Source organism: Haemaphysalis longicornis, unplaced genomic scaffold (genome assembly GCF_048455015.1).
Source record: "Haemaphysalis longicornis isolate Haplotype H1 unplaced genomic scaffold, Haemaphysalis longicornis Haplotype H1 scaffold_9, whole genome shotgun sequence".
Lineage (NCBI taxonomy): Eukaryota > Metazoa > Arthropoda > Arachnida > Ixodida > Ixodidae > Haemaphysalis > Haemaphysalis longicornis.
The window spans coordinates 62538168-62561960 of NW_027526460.1; the positions used below are offsets into that span (position 1 = coordinate 62538168).

At 45.9% G+C, this 23793-nt stretch overlaps 2 protein-coding genes across 2 annotated transcripts in view; one reads left to right on the forward strand and one right to left on the reverse strand.

Annotated features, from left to right (window-relative positions):
• The window catches only part of LOC144151719 (glutamate receptor ionotropic, kainate 3-like), a 656159-nt gene that overhangs the window by 550884 nt on the left and 81482 nt on the right, over positions 1-23793 (reverse strand). The gene's annotated exons all lie outside the window — the stretch shown is intronic.
• Positions 11704-13365, forward strand: LOC144153228 (uncharacterized). Its single transcript, XM_077684879.1, has one exon. It carries the CDS (start codon positions 11704-11706, stop codon positions 13033-13035), a length of 1332 nt encoding a protein of 443 aa, XP_077541005.1. The 3' UTR covers positions 13036-13365.

Sequence of the window (23793 nt, forward strand, 5' to 3'; positions counted from 1 at the left end):
GGCTATATGTTTCTTCGCATTAGTGATGAATAAAACGAGAAGGGACGTCGCAGTCCCACTTGTCATCGTAAGCTGTGATGGATTAGCAGCACAAGGTCACCCCGTTTTAAAGCAAAGCTTAACTAAACTCGCCGGGCTGTTACACAGTCATGGTTGATTTGACCCTCATTTGACCGCAGATGCGCATAACGTGACTCGCCGGCCCGAGCTCCGCAGAGAGCCGCGTTCGCTGCTGCTGGGTTGGCGCATGCGCTCTCCGCAGCTGGTTCGCGCCTGACCGCGTGACTCGCCACGTACACGCAAGCTTGGCCATGAATGAGAGCGAGGCCGTGACGCCTTCTCCGAGCGTTGCGGTGTAGCTGCAGGCTTTGAGCCATCGGAGGTAAGAGACGTCTGAACACCCCGCGAACCAGTCGGTTCGGAAAACTCCGGAAGCGTGATCACAATCGTAGGTAAAGGCAGGCTTTGGACGAATAGTTACAGCTAAATCGTAGGTTAACAAAGTGAAACCACGACGTACCCAGGCTACGCTAAGTTTCCCTTTGCATATCCATCCAGGGTTTACTGAGCTACGCCGCAGCCGTTGTTTCTATTGTTGAAATGGAGCGTGGTCCCTCTCGATACAAACGACCGTAACTTGGCATTCAATCGAATGAGGAGTAAAATCTTGATCCCTTCAAGAAAGTCCTTTATTTTCCTCACGTCGTTGTGACTCCAATCCAAAAGTTCGTCTTTGTTCCGTATATGATTACACCTGTCTCTGCCATGCCACTCTATGTTCCTATAATTCCTGTGGCGGAAGGATTCGCCGCGGTTTTTTACAGCGAAGCTGTCCATTGCTAGGATCCAGCAGATGATACTCCACAACAGAACGATGTAGACAAGAATCGCAGGCGAGCGTAAGGCCCATTAGAATAAATCCCTGGTATCGTAAAACTGTGGCCACATCATTATCGTATGAAAGAAATCATAAAATAAAAACAGGCCTTTATAATTTGATACAAAACGGCTTATAATCCCTTTAAAAATGTCTCCCCAGTAATGTATTTGTGCCCAGAGATGAAGGCGATATTCGGGAATCAGTGTTAGCTGGGCTGGCTTTTACCTATTGTGTATTGTACAGTGAAGCATAGCTATCGAGCAGAGAATGGGATTACAGAAAACGGCTCTACCTCTTGTGCTGTTGAAACTATCCCGAAAGAAATCTACAAACTAGCCGCTAAGGCAAATTTATCGTTACACCAAGTTTCATTTACTTGCAATAATTTGTTAGTTCACAGTGAAGTAGTAAACGTTACAAAATTACTGTCCACTGCCAATACAAGGCCATCTACGGAGGCAGTATGGTTGCAGAGAACGGCCGTAACTGTTTTGCTGGAACCATCCGGAAAAAATTATATGACAATTAGCCGCTAAGACGACTAACTTTACGCAGCTTGCACACTCTTCTAGGCCAATAAGCTTCGTATCCTTCAACACAATAATAGCAATTATAGCCAGCATAATAAAATTCTTGAACCCATCCATCCTAGCCTTGCCACTTCAGTCCGGAATCATCCGTTTTTTTTTGTTCGTGCACTGTTGTTGTTGTGTCTTCGTTTATTTATTAGGCTCAAGGTTTAGCAGACATTAAGCGAGTCCGCTCTATATCCAAGGCACTAGGTTCGCCTCCGCGGATAAAGTCCAACAAAGAACGGCAGGCAGGGCCAGGGAGCCACCGATGGTAATGGTCGTCATGCCGAAAATTTGGGCCTGCTGCCATCAGACATTTCCTTCTAATGTCATTAGTTCCATGACATGTGCGTAATAGGTGGTGAAGGTCTGCCAGAACCATTCCATCACCGCAGGTTGGACATTTGACGTGTCTTTGGTAGTCCCCTTTCCATTCTCAAGAGCCACCCCCAGCCGGTTCCTTCGTAGTACAGCCTCCTCCATCCTTGTAAGGTTGAGGGGGAGGAGAACTGAGCACAGAGGCATGATAGCACGCATTCAGCGTCGAAAATCCTCCTTTGCAGTCATTCGTGTGGCCCATGGGTCACTTGGGAGCTGGGCGTGGGATGATTGGGCAGGGTAGTTGTGTGACAGGAAGTCAGCCCATGCATTTCCTAGAATACTGGTGTGACCAAGAACCCATGACACAGTCACCTTTGATAGAATTTTGCTGTGGAGCTGGTGGATTCGTTGGCAGATGATGGGGGTCTGCGCAACATGTTTCAAGTACTCCACACTGGAGTTTCATAAAAAAATATTTAGTAATACTTTTAATTACAGTGCCAGATCAGTTCCTTTTTCATCCCCTAAATATATGTTATCCCTGCAATTGAACAATCCGCCGGAAATATCCGGTCTTACGGTAGCGTTAGTCCGAGTAAAGCCTTTTTTGCGCTTCTTTTTTCACACTGACCGATATTTCTGCACTTACGCTTGCTCAAACATGTGACATAGTTACGGATTACAAAGTCTTCCGTAAAAGCCCATATTTCTCGATGAGGCTTTTTGTCCGATACACCATTGAAGCCCCATAACCTCGTTGCTGAGAGACTGTAATGTGGTAGCTAAACATTTTTTCCCCGACAACACTTAATACGCATAATAAACTTTTGATTACCGCAGCGCGATTTGAACGTGGCATGTCCAGTGCGTCTTGGTGGGTGATCACTTTTTTTCGCCAGTCTTAGACCATCCAATTGTCCAAAATATGTACAGTCATGAACAAAGAAAAACCGACCACGAAAATGTGAACCGGAACACGCGAAATCGAAGAATATGGTTCGTGAAGGGCGCCTAATGACCCGGTTGTGGTTTATTTTTAGAGCTGCATTTCCAAACTTGGTGGCTGTTATGGAGCGATGCGACAATTTCACTTGTAATAAAACGCATCCCGCTATTTGTGTATTCCGGTTCATAATTTCGCGCTCGCATTTTGTTTGTTCATGACTGTACTTATCCCGCTAAATTCGTCCCGTTTTGAAGGGGTAATGCAATGTGAGGGAAAAGAAAAAGATGGTCGTAGGATAGTGCTCAAGTTGACCTGATAGATATGGATTAAACATAAAACGTCACCTAGGAGAGCAAAAACCGCGCGATTTTTGAGAGACGCATTCCGAGGGTACCTTGCGCAAATGCAATACGTAAACGCGTTTAAGTGCAATGCCCTTCTTAAGCGACCCTGAACCTGCGTCCACCGGCGGTGTCCGCGCACGTGGAGATGGGCGCGCGCAGCCTGGCCGCTGACATGGCACATACCCACGTGGGGGATTGGCCAGGAATCTCCTCGTCTTCCTTGGCAACGGGGGGAGATGGGCGCGCGCTGCCTGGCCGCTGACATGGCACATACCCACGTGGGGGATTGGCCAAGAATCGGGCGTGAGAAGGGCTAATGCACCTGCTTAAAGGAGTACTGACACGAAATTTCAAAGCTGAGATCCGCTCTAGCAATCAAGTACAACGACAACACAAATAGGTGTCTGTGAATAAATGCATCTTTCTTTCTTTGTAGTTGTGTGTGTGTGTGTGTGATCTCTCTTTCGCGAACATTACCGAACCGCGCAAATTCAACTCGTGCATTCGCACTTTCACATTCTTCCCCTCGGGGAAATGCGGGGAATTTTTTTGGTAACTCGGTGTGAAAAACTGTCAGAAACCGTACGAACTCACTGGAGGTGTAGTAGCTTGAATAAAATAAAGACTGTGACCCCGAGAAAAAATTAGCCTTCACCCTTACCCTTACACTCTTACCCTTACACTCACCGTCGCTGTTGAGGCGCTCATAACAGGGTACAAGGTGAGCTGATCAAGACAAACGTAAAAAAAACTGTTTATATGCGATATTAAAACCTTTTATTACCTTACACGGGCCATAAAACCAAAATAATGATTGGTTCATAAGAAGACTGGCGAAACTCGCAGCAAGTCGCGCAAGGCTTAACCCATAGCGAAGCTGCAGGATTTCTTTCTACTTGAGCACTTAGGGGCACATCTCCAGGCATTTGTACAATTTTGAAATTGTTTATTTACGTGTTCCGTCGTCGCTTTCCACTGCGCTAGTAATAGTCATCGTCATAAGCATCAATACCGTCGAGTTCCTTATGTCAAGCATTAAATTCGCGGTAGCGCTTGATGACAGCTGGGGCGCAGCGGCAACGCGTACGTGCACGACGCATGCGTGGCGTTCCTGGAGTCGTGTCGAGGTTCCCTTGAGAAGCTGTTGCGCCTCCTGTGGCGTTGTTGGTTGCTAGGCAACCCGAGGCACCTCTCGGAGTTTTCGCCAGTTCCTTTTTTTTTTCTTTGCTGAAGGCACTCTCTGAGCAGGGGACGCTCGGCGGTCTCCCCAAGGCACGCGCTCCCCAGCGCTCCGCATTTCCTTAGTATTAGGGGCGAAGCTCCTTAAGTCGGGGGTCTGTCCATCCCTTGTGTCCCGTGGTACGTGACCGCCGCATGCTTTCGGAGATGTCGCAAAGTGGGCCGCGTTGCACACGCAAGAACCGGCTGCAACCGGCAGCGCAAACTCGGCACCGGGAGCGCGAGCTTGTCTGTGTTCGCCAATGGAGGCGCGAGCGCATGTGCACTGCGAGGGGGAGATCACGCAAGAGATCACGCCACGAACGCAGGCAGTCGTTCTCGGAGATCGAACGAGACGCAAGGACCTTTGCTCGTTTCCTCTCGTCTTGTTCGGGCACAAGTTCGCCCTAAATAAAAGTTCTTTCTTCAAATACGCACTCAGATGTATCCATATGAACCCTACCACGATCCGAGGAACGTGTATAGACTTAGTGTTTGCAAACTTCCCATTGCAGCCAGTACAAGAACCTCTCTCGCTTCATTTCACTGATCATAAAGCCGTCGTAATGAAGGGACCTCGCAATCCAGTCATGACAACGACAAAATGAAAAGAACAAACGAAGAAACGAAACAACAAACGAACGAGAACAAAATAAAAGAACAAAATAAAAGTTGATTTGTACAATGTACGCACACAGTCTTACGTCTTTCTTAGTGATGTAATGGGCGAACTTTCACGGGAGAGTTACGGTTACCGATGATCTCCCCCTCTCGAGCTTCGCCCCACTTATCATCATTCATTCCGTGGATATGGCGTGATTTTTTTAACGCGTTACGCGCTGCACATTGCGGCCAACAACAATAGCTCCGCTGTTAACAAGACTACTGTGTCCCAATAACGATGATGCCGATTTCGTCGCAAACTCCGAACAAATAACCGAGACGTTCGAATAAATGACCAAACATCGAACAAATAACCAACACAAGAAGCAGCGCCGACTCCCCAGCCACTTTCCCGCGATTTTTCTCTGACGTCACAGAAACTTGTTTGTGCGGCAGGCGACCGCCGCCCTATGCCACAGCCAAGAAACATGTCTGGGCGATTTAATGGGACCTCTGTTTCTGTTTGATCTCATCACTTGAATGCTAATGTACAGCTGTTTATCTTGCGTTGCTGTAAATGCTCTCTCACAGTTACCAAAGGCCGGTTGATTCAGATTGAAATTTTATTTTGTCTTCAGGGCCCTTTAAGAATCCGCGCATTATAAATGTAGTCGAGATAAGGCTCGGGTTAATTTACAAATTTAAGCCATTCCAATCAATGTCAAAGCTGTCAGAAGGGCAGAGCAGTGATTCGCCATTGTTGGCTGTGGCGCTGTTATTCGCTCACTCCTCCCGCCCATCACGCCATTCACCGCCCTGTCTCATTCCTCTCTTGTTGAATGGAACGGTGGTCTGTCCAACGCAATTGAAATTTCCCGCCTTCGCAGCGCTCGCGCGCCCCCTGCCAGCAACTGCGCCAGCGGGAGTTCTGTTCTTTTTGTGCTTGCTTTTCCTGCCGCGCGTGCCGGCGTTGCACTGCCACTTTTTTTTTTTTTGCTTACTATCGTAAAAACTAACCCAACGAGCATTCCTAACTTATTGAACACGGGCGCGGGCGTTTGAGTACGTATATTTTGCCTCAAATGTACCTGCATCTTTCTTTGCGCTAAAAAACGGGGAAATGTATGACAAGCGCCAGAGTTTCACGAGTTTTGAGCGGTTATTACTATATAAACCACTTGGTTTTCCAAGCCTCTGTGCGACGCCGCTACAACGATACTTCGTTACGGCGGTACGCCGTGGCGCTCTACTTCTGTCGAGCGAGGAGCGACGATTGGGGATTTATTATGTTAAATTATAAGGACATCGGCGCAATCTGTACGTCACAGACTAGGGACATACATGATTCGTGGCTAGAGACAATGAAGTTTTAACATAGCGCAGCTACGCAGATTTTAGTGCGCCGTATAGGTGTCCGCCAAAGATCGCACGACATAGTGCACTGTCAGGGGGAGAGAGGCTCTGTGTTTGGTGAGGAGCATGCACGATTAGGGAAAGAGGCGGCGGTGGTGGAGGGGAGCATAATTCGGGCTGTAACCATGTTCTCTCCGCCGGTGACCATTGGCGCAGAGTGCAACACGCAATTTGAGATAGCCAGCTTACGAACACCACGATTACACCAAACATCCTAATATCGGCTTCACCTCTAAGTACAAATGCATTTCTGGGAATACATATTTCCAGGGTCAATTTGAGCCGTCATATCAAACTAAGCAAGTCCTATGATCTTTCTTTTATTCATGAGTTTTTTTGTATTGTTTTTTCATACGCTCGGTCTGTGGCTTGAAACGATCTGATGAATCCTAGCTATAGATTGCTTTGATGTAAAACCGAAAACTGTGCATTTGTTGTCGGTTTTGCTGTTTTTTTTATTGTTTTCGAACGAAGCTCGCCCAAGTTTTCCCTTCTCTTGAAGTTAATTTGAACTTCTGAGTTGGTTGGGTGCGTTTTTTTTGCCAAACCTGTGCATGGGGTATAACTACAGCCGCACTGGATAATTACGGAATAATTTAAAACACCTGAGGTTTGTTAAGGTGCGCCCTAAATCACGGCAAACTGACGTTTTTTTAATTTATTTTCGTGTTTATCGCAAAAATAGTATTGAACTAAGTGCAACCAACTGCCGGTTAGCGCAAGCTGCTAATGTGATTGTTCATTCTGCACTTCATGCATCACCAAAATGTCTGCTCTCCATCTCTCGCATTGCCCAACAAAAATCGATAACCATCAGCTGCAGAGCCATAAAAAAACGGCCTGCTCGAGAAGTACCACATCTGCGGGTGAGAACTTCATCAGCACCATTTTTTTTTTCTATTCTTTCTTGGTGGTCGGAGTAATCTCGATTCCTTTTCGGCTGCTACCGTACGTGCGGGGCCCAGCTTCGAGTTGAACGCCACAATATTTCAGTGCACGTACAAAATGCATCAGTCAATGCTGCCCTAATATTGCGAGTTGTTTAATCGCAAAGGTTATGGATAACAATCAATGCGGTAAAAGACGGATTGCACGAAACTGTCAGAACGTATTACCTTCTTCATCAGTAAAACAGATAATTATATTGGGGCGCGCTAAACATTGTAAATAATCATCTTAATTTTTTTTAATCGCGCTCAACATGGACTAAATGAAACGCGTAGGCGCACTGCTAAGTACCGGAATATGTTAGTTTTGAAGACATGGTGCAAGAATACCGTGCAAATTCTGCTTTGTAGATTAACATAATGTTTCGTAAAGTGTATTTTGCAAATTTTGTTCCTTTTGTTGGTGTGTATTTAAATTCACGGAACGTTCCTTTTAGAACTTTTGTGTTGCTTAGATTATAATGGTTCCGAGTTTGTTTTTTGTCTACCTGCATAACAAAGTTTGCTTTATTATGCAATTCTGCGCTCCCGCTTTCGCTTCTTCTCTGCTATACCGGCGAATGTTGGACATAAGACTCACCTCTTTTGTGACAGCATAACTCCGCAGGACTTGTTCCATTGCTAACACACCCAGACGAAGTGATATCTGGTAATCGCGTAGTTTGAAACACTTAGCGAACGAGAGCATTTTATGCGTTACTCTTGAGGTGGTCAAAACTGACAAAGCAAACTGACCTTTCGCTCAAAGCGTTCGTCCCATTTACCTGTTGGTGTTGATGTTCTATATACCTTTTTTGTGTGTGACCTGTTTGGATTGCTACTATTGGCACCTCTGGCCCCTGGCGTCATCTAGGGAGTCACGTGGTTGTCTGCTCCACTCGGATTGAGCGTGGCGGCAGTTTCTGTGATCTACTCGCCCATTTGGGTGTTTGACTGCGTCGGAAAGTGATTTTGCTTCAGTTCAATGCGTTTTGTTTTTCTTCGGCACCAAAAAAGTCTCGACCTGTGTCACGCAGCAAATAATCAGCAGCACTTCTATGTAGCTCGTCCTTGCTCCGTCATGTGTGAAGCCCAACGTTCACCACTGCCTAGTAAATATTTAGATTGTAGGATCTACCTAAAGTATTTATGCGGAGATGTCAAAAAAAAACTTAACACTCTCTATGGGTGGGACCCTACCAGTGCCAGCCGAAACTCGCAAACCACAAAAAGGAAATAAAGGGCCTGCATTTTCGCTTCGTAATAAACTTTTTGCCGGATGGATGTTAAAGCTGTGTCGAATGCTTTCTACCTTTGTATGAAAAAAAAAGGTTTTTGTTAGAGCTTTCAGAATGTTTACGATGCTTGCAGAAGGTTCGCTTGGATGTTAGCGTCAGGCTGCAAAAATGGATGCGATATTTGTATAGTATTCACTCCCCGGGTGCATAACATTGACGCCTTTCGAACTGAGTTCTGCTTTGGCTGCAATCAAGCAAAAGACATGTTCGAAACCAACAGCCGTCTTTTCTTCACGGAATTTCAGCTGTTCCCTTGTTTCAAGACGAACGGGGTATTTTAAGTCGAACTGATAATGCACGTCGTATTCTGGGGGTAAATGGTGGAAATTCTCGGTAAGGTAGTCGGAAATGTAATGTACGCCGTTTGCCGGTATAGTAAGTGCCCGAAACGAATGAGTACCTATCGATCAGGGCTCCTATGAATATTTTCAATAACGTGCCTAAAGACGCTAAATCTAATAATGAAAAAGACTGTGATTTCAAGGCTTTTTTCGTGTATGCCGTCGCCGAGGTTGAAACTGCGATTGCTGTGTGAACGAGGTGGCTACAAGACAAGAACCCTGTACGTGCACAAACTCCTCCCTTCAACACCTCATGTTGTTGATTTCTTCCTCGAGGCCTAAAGTTGGCCTCTATAACCAACCGGGCTGTATAAAAGCCTGGTTTAAAACGTGCAGACGCCTGAGAACAAAAGGCAGTCTTGAAGTTAACCTACATTTTTAAGCCTATACCACACGACGCCTAACAACTTGCTGTAACAATGTGAACGCATGTGATACAAGCTTTTCTAGCATTCCGCAACCTTGAAAAATGCTTTATTATACTCTGTTTCCGAACGTCTAAAGCAAATTGCGGTAGCTTCTGGCAAAGCCCACAACCATCTAAAAAAATGTGTCAATTTTGTTTATTCTCTCATTTTTTTTCGGTTATCGGGCGTTAGCAGCTCGCTTGCTTGCTTTATTTAAAAGATTGCTGGATGCGTAACCCGACGGCCTTTCATGCTTTAAGAAGCCTTCACACTTCACGCTTACTACGAAATCTTGCGAAGCAGGCGATGCTTTCTCTGGAAGACTAACAGCAAAACAGTCATTTTGTAAAGGACGCCTCCATTGTGCATGCGGCATTATGTTATCATGAAAAGTTATGCACACATAAAATTCTGCGCAGGAAAGCACCAAACATTAGTAAAACGAAAGAAAAAGTAGAGAGAGAGGCACCAAGTATAGACGACCAGAAATGGGAAATTCCGTTAGCGGACGTCAAGAGAAGAGATTTTCCGCGCCTCCCATGGTAGCGTTCACCGCAAGCAGAGAGTTTGCTTTCGTTTACGCTGGGTAACTCGCCCTCAGATATTTCCCTCTTGGACTCATTCCACTGTGTAAAGGTTATAAACAATCCTCCTGTTACGGCGAAGACAATACTCTTGATCTAAAGTCTGACACTTCGCTGCCTCCAAAATGCTGGTTTTGGGCATCATCGAGAAGTAGGTCAGTCGGGCTCCCGGTTATAGCCGCCTGTCACTAGTAAATGGTGCAAAACCGCTCAATATAGTCGTTCGGACCCGTTTACGGAGGAATATATACTCCGTTAAAATATATTAACTGTAAACGTATCCTACGTTTTGCTTAAAAGTCAACACTACAAGCACAGCGCTTATATGTAACGATATTTATTCTTTCTGCCTCACCATTTCTTCTCAAGTGTTGGCACTGAACACTTTACGATCTCGCCAACTATTCCGGAAAACCGCAATGAAGTACGGCGAAAAGGGCCGGAACCATCAGTTGTAGGAGTGTCTTGTGCAGGCCAGCAGCCAGCTTTTGCTGACAGCGCTACTCGGAAGCTAAATGTTTCACGTAATGTTAGGTTCGTTCAACGGTGTAGGAACCTGCAATCACGGCTATTTAGACGTAGTTTGGAACAGACCCTATTAACGCCGGTAATGAGAACCCCAGTGGCCAGCTTCCTGAGTAAGGCCATTTCCTGTGCCCGCTTCTAGTAACTCAATGAAGAAAACGGCCGTTTCCGTACCCCATGCGGCAGATGGCGCCAATTGCTGTCCGCGAATTTGGGTCGGAAGCAAGGATTGCTTTCGCGGACCCGGAAGTGTTCGGCTTATGTATGACAGCCTGTCTTGGAGCACCAGGTCCATATATGTAGGCTGCAACTAAGAGATGCATCAATAAAGCCACAAAGTTTTTTTTCCTGCCCTAATAGGGAAGGAAACGTGTTATGCAAAACAGTTCGCGTTCAAGCGTTGTGGTGTTAATCAAGGGATTTCCGAGAGCAAATACCTCGGAAGGCCTTTTTCTGGTGCGTTTTTACAATTACACGTTTGCAGTTGCTGTAAGCCAGGATTTAACCCAGCCGAAGAAATTACTGCAGGCATAAAGAGAAACGTTGGTTTAGTGATGCAGATAATGTCATCACCATAACTATCATCATTTGCATATACTAATGGTCAATTGCGGGCATTTTTCGAGGGATTGAGTTTTTCGGGACCAATTTTTGGTCGATTAAAAGTCTTCGAAGCGGTGTCTAAAGGCTGGTTTTATATAAGAAAGGACTCGATATAAGGCTAATGTACTGAAACCTTTTTATGACCAATCACGTCCATAAGTAAGGAAGTCATCTACCATAGCTGGATACCTACTAACACGGTGGTACTAATAACACTGACCATCAAAGACGCAGTCACACGTTATTCTTCCAAGCAATTCATACCGAGATCTATTTGTGGGTGCGGAGGCTTACGTCAATCAAGACTCACTAATCCTACAGATATACCTTGTGCCACCAGCGATGCTTACGAAAAATACTTCTGGAAAAGTTAAAGCTTTAGTGCCCAGCAAGATTTCCTAATCACTTTCGACTGGGCAAGTGAAAAGGAGATGCGCTTTCAATAAAATCACGTAATTAATTACTGAATTTTACGCACCAAACTCTCTAAAAGACTGTGTCCTCATTTTTTTTGGAAATGTCTATAGCTTGTAAAATTTGTAGTTTAGCCTTCAAGGTTCTTTGAAGCTTTTATAAATATAAATGTCCATGCAGATTGCTGCGGACATGATTGCTGCGGACATGTCTTTATACGGCCTAACAGGGAAACGCGTGACAGTCTCTCCACTTTACGTGGCCACACTGTTCCGGGTAGGAAGGAGCGGCAGGAAGGAGCGGCAGCCATGCGGCCTCTCCTAACGCCGTTCTGTTTTATTGTCCAGATGCTGCTGACCTCGACATGCGCGGATGTGGTTCCACGCACGTGGCTTTCCCCAAGACACGTGAATCTTGCGCCGTCAGCGTGCTACCCCAGCGTGGAAGCTTCACGGAACCAGCCCGGTCTGCTGCCAGTCACCGTCAGTGAACTGGACACGTTGGCGCATGCTACACCGGTGGCCCAAAACTCGTCCGGAAGCGGTGCGTCATCGCCTTACGTCACTATGCGCGGCTGGATGCCACTTCACAACTACGCAACATCGACAGCAGCGCCACCACTGCACGCAGGGGACTTAAAGAGCTTTCTTTCCACGCGGTGCCTCAGTGGGCAGGAAGGCGCGGCAGCCATGCGGCCTCTCCTAACGCCGTTCTGTTTTATTGTACAGGTTGGTACTCCTCCATCTCTTAACTGTAAGCGTTCAAATAACGCATTCTTGCTGCTCCTTCCTAGCCCCAGCGTATTGTTGTCTGTGACAGCTGATTGTGTTCGGGTTGCTAAATTATTACTAATGTGTGGCGACGTTGAGGAAAACCCTGGGCCTACTGACGGCACAGATGTTACCACACTGTCTGATGAGCTAAGGACTGTTATTAAATCAATTACTTCACATGTTGATTCCCGCCACGATGAGCTTAAGAAAGTATTAGATGAAGTAAAGTCGAGCCAAACCAAGTTAGAAAAAACAGTCTCGGATATTAACTCTCGACTGGCCGTGGTTGAAGCTCGGGTAAATTTACTGGACGAGAACCAAGAAGTCCAAGTACACCAAGTGGTCACATACACTGTTCGAGTGGAAACCGCCGAGCTTCGTTCTCGCCTAGACAACTTTGAGGACCGGTCTCGAAGGGACAATCTAATATTTTACGGTTTAGAGGACACAGCTGAGGAATCTTGGGCTGAATCTGAAGAGAAAGTTCGCGCTCTAATATCTGCGTCTCTTGAATCTGTGATACCCGAAGACTCTATTTCGCGAGCCCACAGATTAGGGGCCTACGTGCCCAAAAAATGCCGGCCAGTAATAGTAAAATTTTGCTCATTCAAAATCAGAGATGCCATCCTGTCAAAGAAATCTAAACTTAAATGCACAAAAATAAGCATCAGCGAAAACTTCTGCAAAGCTACACGTAATTCCAGGAAAAAGCTAAGTGATTACGGCAAAGCAAGTGGGCAGAAGTACACCGTCCGCTACAACAAACTATTCATTAACAAAAAATGTTTCGTGTACTGCGCCCAAACGGATAGCATTTGTGAAATAGCCGATAACTCTGAACTCGAATCCCGGCTCAGATGTTCCTAAGTCGCCCCCCAGCATCCCTTTGTAACGCCAGCAGCCCGCAATAGCAATCCCAGTCTAAAAACCAACATTGTGCTAAGAATGAAGTTTCTTTCCTTTTTACTAACATCCGTAGTGTAATTAACAAACGCGACGATTTATCTTCAATTATCGATGACTGCTATGCTGATATCGTTGTGTTAACCGAAACATGGTTATCGAGTAAAATTCGTGACTCTGAAATTTTTCACTGTGCTAAGGAATTTCGACTTTACCGATCAGACCGCCAATCAAGAACGGGTGGCGGTGTCTTGATAGCTGTCTCACATGAAATACAATCTTATGTTATACCCACAGTTTGCTCCCTTGAACTTGTGCGCGCATGTGTTAAAAATTCCCCGCATTTCCCCGAGGGGAAGAATGTGAAAGTGCGAATGCACGAGTTGAATTTGCGCGGTTCGGTATTGTTCGCGAAAGAGAGATCACACACACACACACAACTACAAAGAAAGAAAGATGCATTTATTCACAGACACCTATTTGTGTTGTCGTTGTACTTGATTGCTAGAGCGGATCTCAGCTTTGAAATTTCGTGTCAGTACTCCTTTAAGCAGGTGCATTAGCCCTTCTCACGCCCGATTCTTGGCCAATCCCCCACGTGGGTATGTGCCATGTCAGCGGCCAGGCAGCGCGCGCCCATCTCCCCCCGTTGCCAAGGAAGACGAGTAGATTCCTGGCCAATCCCCCACGTGGGTATGTGCCATGTCAGCGGCCAGGCTTCGCGCGCCCATCTCCTCGTGCGCGGACATCGCCGGTGGACGCAGGTTCAGGGTCGCTTAAGAAGTGCATTCGCACTTAAAATTGATCATCAGGATGTCATTGTATGCGCGTGCTATCGCCCACCCAATTCTCCTGCTACGTTATGTGATTCCCTGCACGGTGCTCTAAACAACCTAAAAGTAAGCTATCCAGCGTCCCAGATTTTTCTGCTTGGTGATTTCAACTTCGCTGATATTTGTTGGGGTTCCGACCAAACGTTATCTGTGTCGCGCTCATCTGAAATCACTACATTTATTAACATTTGTGCCGACTTTAATCTAACCCAGATAGTGCGACATCCGACACGTGTTACTTCAATTTCTTGCAGTCTTTTAGATTTGATTCTAACTACCACGCCTGATAGCATATCACCAATCAAACATCTACCCGGACTGAGCGACCACTGCATACTGCGAACTTTAAGCTTTGCCGTCACGCGCCCCGTACTAAGGTCATACGCGATTACAAAAGGGCTGACTTTAATTCTGTTAATAATGAACTTTCACTTTTCCTTTATTCATATTTACGCGGTTTTTCTATACGCTCCGTCAATGAAAACTGGATCATGTTTAAAAATAAGGTAATATCGCTTATAGATAGATTTGTCCCTCTCCGTACCGTCCGTTGTGCCTATCGCTCCCCGTGGTTTACATCCGCTTTAAATAGGCTTCGCAATAAAAAAAAGAGGTTGTACAGGAAGGCGTTGAAAGCTAACAATAGCGAAAGGTGGTCTCTTTATAACACTACGGTTGCGGAATATAAACAAGCTTTGAAAAAGGCCAAACATCTGTTCTTTTCCACCACACTTCCTTCGCTACTTCAAACTAACCCGCGTAAATTTTGGGAGATAATCAATGGATCCAAAGAAAAAGCAATCACACTTTGCGATGACCGAGGAAATGTTATGCCGGCCAATGAATGCTGTATAGCATTGCAAAGTGTTTTCCTGCAATCTTTTTCGAAGGACGTTAACTGCAGTACACCAACTTTTAGCGCTGTGTGCTTTCCTACAATGGACCCGGTCTTTGTCAATTGGGAGGGCATAGAAAAGCTCATTCAAAACTTGAAATCATACTCATCACCTGGTATCGATGGAATCACATCGAAGTTTTTGAAGCATGCTGCCACGTATTCATCAATATTACTATCTAAAATCTTCACTCAGTCCCTGGAATGTTCGATCCTACCCGGTGATTGAAAGGCGGGGAGAGTGGCTCCAGTACCGAAGCAAGGTAACTCTAGAGAACCCACCAACTACCGACCAATCACCCTAACTAGTATCCCTTGTAAACTTTTGGAGCATGTTATCTATTTCCATCTTGTAACGTTTCTTGAATCTAATAACTTCAACAAACATCAGCATGGCTTTAGGAAGTATCACTCCTGTGAAACCCAACTCCTACTGTTTACTAATGACCTATTTTCCGTCACGGATCGCGGTTCTTTCGTTGACTGTATCTTTCTCGACTTCCAAAAAGCCTTTGATACCGTTTCGCACCGTCTTCTATTACTAAAATTAAGCAAACTTAATATTGATTATAACATACTAAGATGGATTGAAAACTTCCTGCTTAATCGAACACAGTACGTTGCTACAAACAACTACAATTCACCTGCATGCCCTGTATCTTCTGGTGTACCACAAGGCTGTGTTAGGTCCCCTTCTTTTCCTAATATACATTCACGATCTACCTAACAACATCTCTTCCTCAATCCGACTATTCGCAGATGATTGTGTAATTTACCGTGAAATAAGTAATCCTAATGACTGCTCAGTACTTCAAAGTGACCTAAACAGCGTTTCCTCTTGGTGTGATGACTGGTTAATGACACTGAATGTGCGTAAATGCAAAGCTATGAGAATTACACCTAACCGCAACAACGGCATTCCCTACCCTTACCTACTAAAAAATAGCTCTCTCCCGTAGCCGTGGCCTAGTGATCTGGGGCACCCGCCTCGGCTTCGGGACGTGGCCAAGGTTCGAAACCCACCGCCGGACACACACCGTTAATCGGGTACAAGCGTCCCCCCGGCCTTCGGTGCCCGGGCTTTTCCAGGGGCGGAACGCTTGGGAAAGGCTCCGCAAACTCCGCCCTTCGGCCCCACCGGGCCTCTAGTTTCGAACGAGTTAGCCCGTAAGGGCGGATCCTTTGACGGGTGGCCTTTGACCCCCGGGTGTTATGTGATTCACGAAGCTCTCTCGACGCTGTTAATACGTACAAATACCTTGGTGTACACATAAGTAATAACCTCTCGTGGCAAACGCATGTTGATTACGTAACCCGCAATGCTAACCGCATGCTTGGCTTCCTGCGCCGTAACTTTTCTCTCGCCCCTCTTTCTTTAAAACTACTGTTGTACAAAACCCTTGTCAGATCAAAACTAGAATACGCCTCTTCTATTTGGGACCCGCATTTATTATTCCTTTCCACCTCCGTTGAATCCATTCAGAACCGTGCTGCACGATTTATTGTATGCAACTACTCTAGAACGTCCAGTGTATCTTCAATTAAAATGCATTTAAAGGAGTACTGACACGAAATTTCTCGCTTTCAGTTTTTATGCTGTAAAGAACACCTATTGGCCCAGTAATTACGAAAATCTAACCGAAAGCCGTCAGCTGCCAACACAGAATTAATTATAGCACGTTTATTGCAACCAATTTCAAATTTGGTCGCCGCGCGGGAAAATGGCCGTTCGAAGGCCAGCCTGCAAGCGGGCAGCCTTACGTCACGGTCTCACCCGTGACGTCAGGGACGTTTTTCTTTCCTCCATGCGTTCGCCGCATCGTCTGCTACGATTGCACATGGTCCGCGACTCGCCCGCGCAGTCGACATGTCGTCTGCATCTTCAGACTCGGATGAGTCACTGCCACCCTACAGACAGAACAACTTTATTTGCCCAGGCGATTAGGCCGGCGATGTCTTTGCCGTCGTCCGTTTTTTAATATTACTGCGGCTCGAACCGGCGCAGACCGTGATAGCAACAGCTTGTCGCCACTCTTCTAATCAATCTGATCACGAAAAGAAGCTCTACATGCGAGAAACTAGATGTTAGTGTGTTGAAAATTGTGCTAGGGGTTGTTATCAGCGCTGAATTTAAAAGTGGCGTTCAGATATTTGCCGCGATGGTAAGCCTACGCTGACCGGCAGCGGAGGTTCGGCGCTCCGACCCAGCACTGTCGGCACCACGGTGCGGCGAGCGGCCGAAAGATGGCGCCACCTGCACGCTAGAATCAAAACAGGCCGCGGCAGATATCTTGGTCACCGATCGCAGAAACGGAAATTACTGCCAAAATAAAGCTTCATATGCGAAAAAGGGGATGATAGTGTGGTGAAAAGTTGTGTAAGGGATGGTCATTCGCAGTTGTACATATACCAGCGATCAAATAGTCGCCACGATACCAAGTTCCCAACACCCAAGGTGACCCGTGCAACCCCGAGCCCGCTGGCTTGGGCGACAGTTCTTGCGGCCGCCGGCGTGCACGACCTCCACGAAGTCCACGTTTAGCGCTGCATGTCGTCGCGTGGAAAATAATGCATCTTGGCGTCGTCGTCGATTTGCTCGGACAGGCTTCCACGAGCAGTACTTCGCATACCGCGAGCTTGCCATAGCACAACTTGGGCGAGCTCGGCGACGCGCACCGCCGCGTCGCCGCGGTGCCCGTCGACATCGCGCACCACGCCGTTTCCAGCACCAGTGCCGAACACCATGCGCCGGCAACGAACTGAAGAGCAAAGACGTCGAACACGCTACGTTTACAAGCATTGCTCACACAGCTACGTCCACGTCTCCTGCCCAAACGAATACCACCGACAACAGCAGCGCAGGATATCGTTTCCGGTTCTAAAAACGACTATATGACGTCACCCTGAACTGGCCAGACACGTAGGCCAATGTTTCGTCACGCCGAAAGCGATTGCGCTAGTGCTGCCGATTTGTGGAAGCTCACGGCCTGGACAATCAAAATCGATTTTAGATGTGATTCCGGCCTCGGATCGCTGCAAAAATTTCTGTGAGGCATCTGTACAAACTACTGAAGCCAATTATATCATTTTTTAGGTATCAAAATTTGGTGTCAGTACTCCTTTAAATCTTCCTGACCTTTCTGTAAGAAGAAAAATAGCCCGGTTGTGCCTTTTTCACGAAATTTACTTTACTAACCCTGGCATCAAGTGCGACCTTTTTGCAGTTCCTTCATATGTTTCCTCACGCATTGACCACAAATTCAAGGTTGAAGTGCCATCTTGCCGTACAAACTTGTGCTTCAATTCATTTGTACCGAAAACTGCGACGGAATGGAACCACCTGCCCGCTTCGATCGCCAGCATCACTGAAGCTTCATTGTTCAAGACGGCCATATCAAACTCTTTTTAAAAAACTTGTATGACCCACTCCTCTCTGCAACGCCCTCGAGGCCCTGAGAGTATTGTAATAAATAAATAAATAAATAAATAAATAACAGAAGTATTTCATTCTGTTTATTCGGTTCACGAATAGGCTGGGCTGAAAACCTCAAGCTAGTCTATCGTAGAACTGTTGCATAAATATTTGCACATGGTGACTGCAAAAGACAGCTAGGTAGAAGAACAAGTGCGTAATGAGATATCGAGTGCTGCTTAGACGCTACCTCAAGCACTAAATTATTGATGTGCAGGCTTTAAACACAAAATCAGACGCCCCCTCGTTTAAGGACAAAGCTTGTTGAAACGTGAAGCTTTCCTCCGCTGCGAACCGAGTCCAATGAAATTGCAACCTCGTGAAGGATTCGTTCGTTGTTATGTGAGTACGGACTGATATAGTTGGCCGTTTGATTCGTCGTCATCAGCCATCACCGCTACATTGCAATGTGGCTTCCAGTGCAGTACCGGTACGCGCTTTTAGTGCATGGGACACCCATTATCTATCTCTTAAGAAGGGGCTTTCAATTTTCCTTGCGTCTTTTGATGTGCGTTTGAGAAAACCCATTGTGCAAGTTAGATTTTGCAGTGCGTTTTGGTCGTAATCATTTGTATTTTGGACGTTCACTTTGGACGTTGAAGACAATGGCTTTCTACCAGAGAAAGCCTGGAGTTCTTTTTTTATGTTCGAGCGTTGAGTTTGAAGTTTTTATTTAAACCAAAAACGATACACGTACAATGTACACAGCTACCCAACAATGTTATCAAAGGGTCCCAACCAAATATAGCTACACTTTTATAACAACTTGGTACTGGCAATGGCGGCAACAAAAAAAGGATAAGAACGAATAATAAAAAGTACGCCTTCACATGCAATTTTCAGACGGAATGTGTTGCTTGACAGGGTTAGACAATACAAAAGAAGCAAGGTTCTGAGTTTAGGCATTCAAACTATTCTAGCAAGTGGCTCCTGTGAATTCTAGTGTGTTTTGTTCTATAGTTGGTACTAATTTTAGGCAACAGAAGGCGTTGTTGAATGGTATCAGTGGTTCGATGTGAACGTTGCTCGAAAACTGTGTTTATATTTGACTTTCGATAAAGAATTTGGAACATGAGTTGAGCGATGTTACACGACACTAAATTATAGACACTACGTAAATCAAAAATTGAAGCATATTCACTATTTCATTACTTGTACAACGTAAAATTACTCGAAGTGCTCGTTTTTGTTGCCGAAGAGTACCAATGCATCTTTAACTTCACCCACGATCATCATCATCGTCGAAGAAGTCCGCTTTCCGGCAGTGAAATTCCGGACAACCACTTCATGCGTGTATCGGGTTTTGGATGCTTGGAGATGGTGGCTTCGTTTCCAGGGGATGGAGATTGAACGTTTCCCATTACGTGCCTTATTTCTCGACCCGCTCTCCACTGCTCACAGTTCTGAAATATCAGTAACTAAGCAAGCCCAATAATTCTATCAAAAACGTGACTCATAGAAGTTCATTTTAATCAAAGCGTGGCATCCACCACTTTTAAGTGCGAATGCACTTTATAAGCGACCCCGAATTTTCCGCCGTCCGCATAGCAACAGCTGCGGGTGCGCGCGCTTTTCGTCTTCCTTAGCAACGGGGGGAGATTGGCGCGCGCTGCCTGGCCGCTGACATGGCACATACCCACGTGGGAGATTGGCCAGGAATAAGTGCGAATGCACTTCTTAAGCGAGCCTGAATCGTCGCGCTCGCATAGCGCCTCCTCTCCCCCCTCGCCTACTATCCTAAAGCCCCTTTACTACTCTCCAGCTCGCAACACCCTCTCTCGGCGCGCCAGCCAGGCCACTACACTATATAAAAAAAACAGCATCCGGCGCCAGGTTTCGATCTGCGGACTTTGCGGCCGCAGCGCGACGCTCTACCGACTAAGCCACGGACGCGACGTTGATATCAGTGTTAGTAACGCGCCATATATCTTTAACGCATTCAAACTACGTCGTCAGCGGCGTGCGTTGGCGACTCAGCGGCGTTATAGCGGCTTGATAACTGCGTGGTGTACACGTGATACTACAAACCCGCTAGTTCTGCATTCTCTCACGTGACTGCGCCTCCTCTCCCTTCACTCCGGTCGGCGCTTCGCAGCTGCGGTGCGCTGCGGTGCGGTGCGCTCCTCCTCTCGAACATACACGTTAATTCACCAAGATTTCCGCAGAGGGACAAACGAGGCGTGTTAAGCCGAACGTGATCACGAGGGCGTGTTAATGTAACTAACGGGCAAAATGCCACCAAACTTCAACAAACTCCCCCTCATAGCATCACCCCGTGCTTTGCACTTCCTCATACTCCCCTTCGGGTAAATGCGGGGGAATTTTTTTTTTGCATTTCCTCGCCTATGACCATTGGATTTGTATTTTGCATGAGCTTGGGGTGGTATGGGGATTGGCGAAATTATTTTTTTTCTGTAAGGGCCCGTAAAACTGCTTGCCCTTTGTGTCTATGTGCTACAGAGGGTGACCTTTGATTCAATTTTATTTATGGAGCGAAAACACGCTTTTCGTCGCGAGAGCACCATGTTTTTTATACGACCTAACAGGGTACGCGTGGCAGCCTTCTCCACTTCACGTGGGCCACACTGTTCCGGGTAACAGAAGTATTTCATTCTGTTTACTCAGTTCACCAATAAGCTGGGCTTAAAACCCCAAGCCAGTCTCTCGTAGACCTGTTGCGTAAATATTTCCACATGATGACTGTAATAGGCAGCTCGATGGACGAACGTTGTTTATCTGATGTAATTTTCAACGTCAGTACTGCATGCAGGTTTCCCGCGATATTTTAAATGCAGGATGAGGCGAATAATACATTGTGAAAATCTTGTTTACAGTGTAGTTCGGGGGTGAACAAGTTTCCCAGGAAAACAAGGTTATCATTTTATCAATGACAATGTGTATTTGTAGTGTAGTCTTAACGTCATCTCAAAGGCTGGAAACACAAATATGCATCAACACACGAAAGTTGCGTATGCAGAGCACTGAAGAGGAGGTCGTAACGCAGCTTATTTTTCCTGCCATTCATTTGACTTTTGGCGAACAATTTGATTTCTGATCTTTCTGAAATTTCTCATGTTGTGAGTATATAAAACATTATGTCCAAAACAAAGCGAGCAAGAAAAATATCTCAGGCCTCGCAAAAATTCGACTTTAAGACTAACGTTTGCTTTTTTTACTTTGTTATTCTAAAGGCTTTTGTGATGGCGAAGTTCTTCCTTTTAGAACTTTGTCAAATGCACTTTGTGTTTTGAGAAAAAAACACCCTATAAAATACATTATAAATTAGTGAAACAAGTTTGGAGAACTTCTTCGAACTCCTGTAAGGTGTTCTTGAAACTTCCCAATATTTTCTTTTTATCACTACAGATAAACAAATATTCCCTTCATATTAGTGGAGCGTGTTTGGAGAACCATTCGTAGCTGGGCTCGAAGTTTTATTGTCGAAATTATATTATTATTACGCAGCCATTGAAAAATTCGACCATCTAGAGAAAGAATATGATGCAAAATCCGCCTTTGTAACTATATCAGGCTTGCTTCAGAAAACCTTGACTGTACGCACAACACAAGTGCGTAATGAGATATCGAGTGCTGCTCAGACGCTACCTCAACTGAATTTAAGCTTACAATAACTGCCAGTAGGCCTTGTTGGTATATTATTTTGAAAACGAAGCAAGAAATATCAGCCTCTTCCATACCCAAAACATTCTCCCTATCTAATGAAACTACTCTGCGCGCTAAATCAGATCAGAAAAGATATAATTTTCACAAAACACGTATAACGCAATTGAATCCAATTGAAAAACGAAACCTCGACATCGAATATCAGTACAAACGGCTGACTGACGGAGCCATTTTCGCCAACCTCAACGCTGAATGCTTCCATAGGTTTTCTTGTAGACGGCTTCGCGCACCTGGCAGCGATGGCCGTGTCACATTGTTTAGGTTTGCACGTGCACTCTTCGCAGTACATGGCTATATGCGAGTACGGTGCCCGTTTCAAAGAGCTTTGATATCTGCGAAAGCGCACTTTCAAACACCGGCTCGTTTCGCCAGTTTTTCTTCCAACACTTGAAACGAACACTGCAGACCACTTGCATTCTGCTATATGCAAATCCCAATCCTTAGGCTAACCTAAGCTAAGCTAAATGATAAGCCTAATATATTCAGCGCTTGGGATTTTTAAAGACGATAGTCTTTCTTGGGCGCCAGTGCAACGCCGGCGCGTGGGGGGTGGGGGGGGGGGGAAAGCAAGCACAAAAAGAACAAAAGCCCCGGTGTTTCACTTTCAGCGCAGTTTCAGGTACGGGGGGCGCGCGAGCACTGCCAAGGCGGGAAATGTGAATTGCAATGGGCGGTAGCAGTGAGCGGATAACAGCGCAACAGCCCATTATGGCGAACCGGTGCTCCGAACTTCCGACAGCTTTCACATTGAGTAGAACGGCTTTACTTTTTTTATTCTGTAGCAAGAATTTGCTATCAATGCAGGTTCAAGCCAGTGTAGGGCGTTGAGACGGATATTCCTTGAAAAAAAAATAATTTTTGTGTCGATAAATTGCACAATTGCTTAGAGCTTACTTTGACCTTTGCTTTCATTTTCCATCTGGATCTTGGGATGTGATCCGTTACGATTCAAGACCACCAAGCTCATGTATCCTAAATGACCTCATCCCAGATAGCTGGCAAGAACGGCAGCCAGTTATTTCAATCTTCGAAAGCTGCCTAGAAACCCTTCGCAATATTATATACCAGAACCATGGCAAAATCATAAAGACAAGATTAGCTCGGCGGCGTCTGTACATTGTTGGGGTATTTGTGCTCACGGGCACACTCTAGAGCTGGGTCGTTCAAAATTTTGTCTAAAACTATCGCCGCGAACCCTTCCTCCTCTCACACTCTACACACACTTGTTTGCTTATTCGTACTTGATAATAATAATATAACCATATTAAACCATAATAAACATGTAAAACCAAAGCGCTAATTACATCATAGTTTCCGTGCCTAAAACAATATGGTTGGCTGAAATGGATATGGATGTTCGTGCAGGCAAACAACTTCTCTCGGTCAAAATTAAAACTTTTTTTCGATAAGCAACAAAATGAACCGTTTTGACGGAGGCATCAGCGCCATACCGCTACAGCCCTCCTCCCTCTAAAAAGTTCCCCATCACGACCAGCGGCAGTTATTAAGTAGAAACAGATCAAATAATTTCATTGATATTAGAGAGTTTTAGCAGTACATCTGTTCTGTTGTTTGCTTAATTACCGTGTTGAACGGGACCCGACTGTTCCTGCGCGCGCGGGAAGGCCCCTGAGGGCGCACCCCACCGTGACGAATGCACGGGAAAGACGACCGCCTGCCCGCGGAACTCATCCACTCTTTTACGACGAATGCGCAAGTGCCCAGACGGGCCCCGGTTGATACGGTAACCACGTACAACACAGAGCCTACGGAGCGCTGAAACTCTCTTAAAGCCCACACCCGGCTTGAGCACTTGTTTGCGTGATGCGGAAAAGCCG

Excerpts from the sequence above, each read along its gene's own strand:
- LOC144153228 (XM_077684879.1), top strand. The coding sequence starts at position 11,704 with ATGCGGCCTCTCCTAACGCCGTTCTGTTTTATTGTCCAGATGCTGCTG.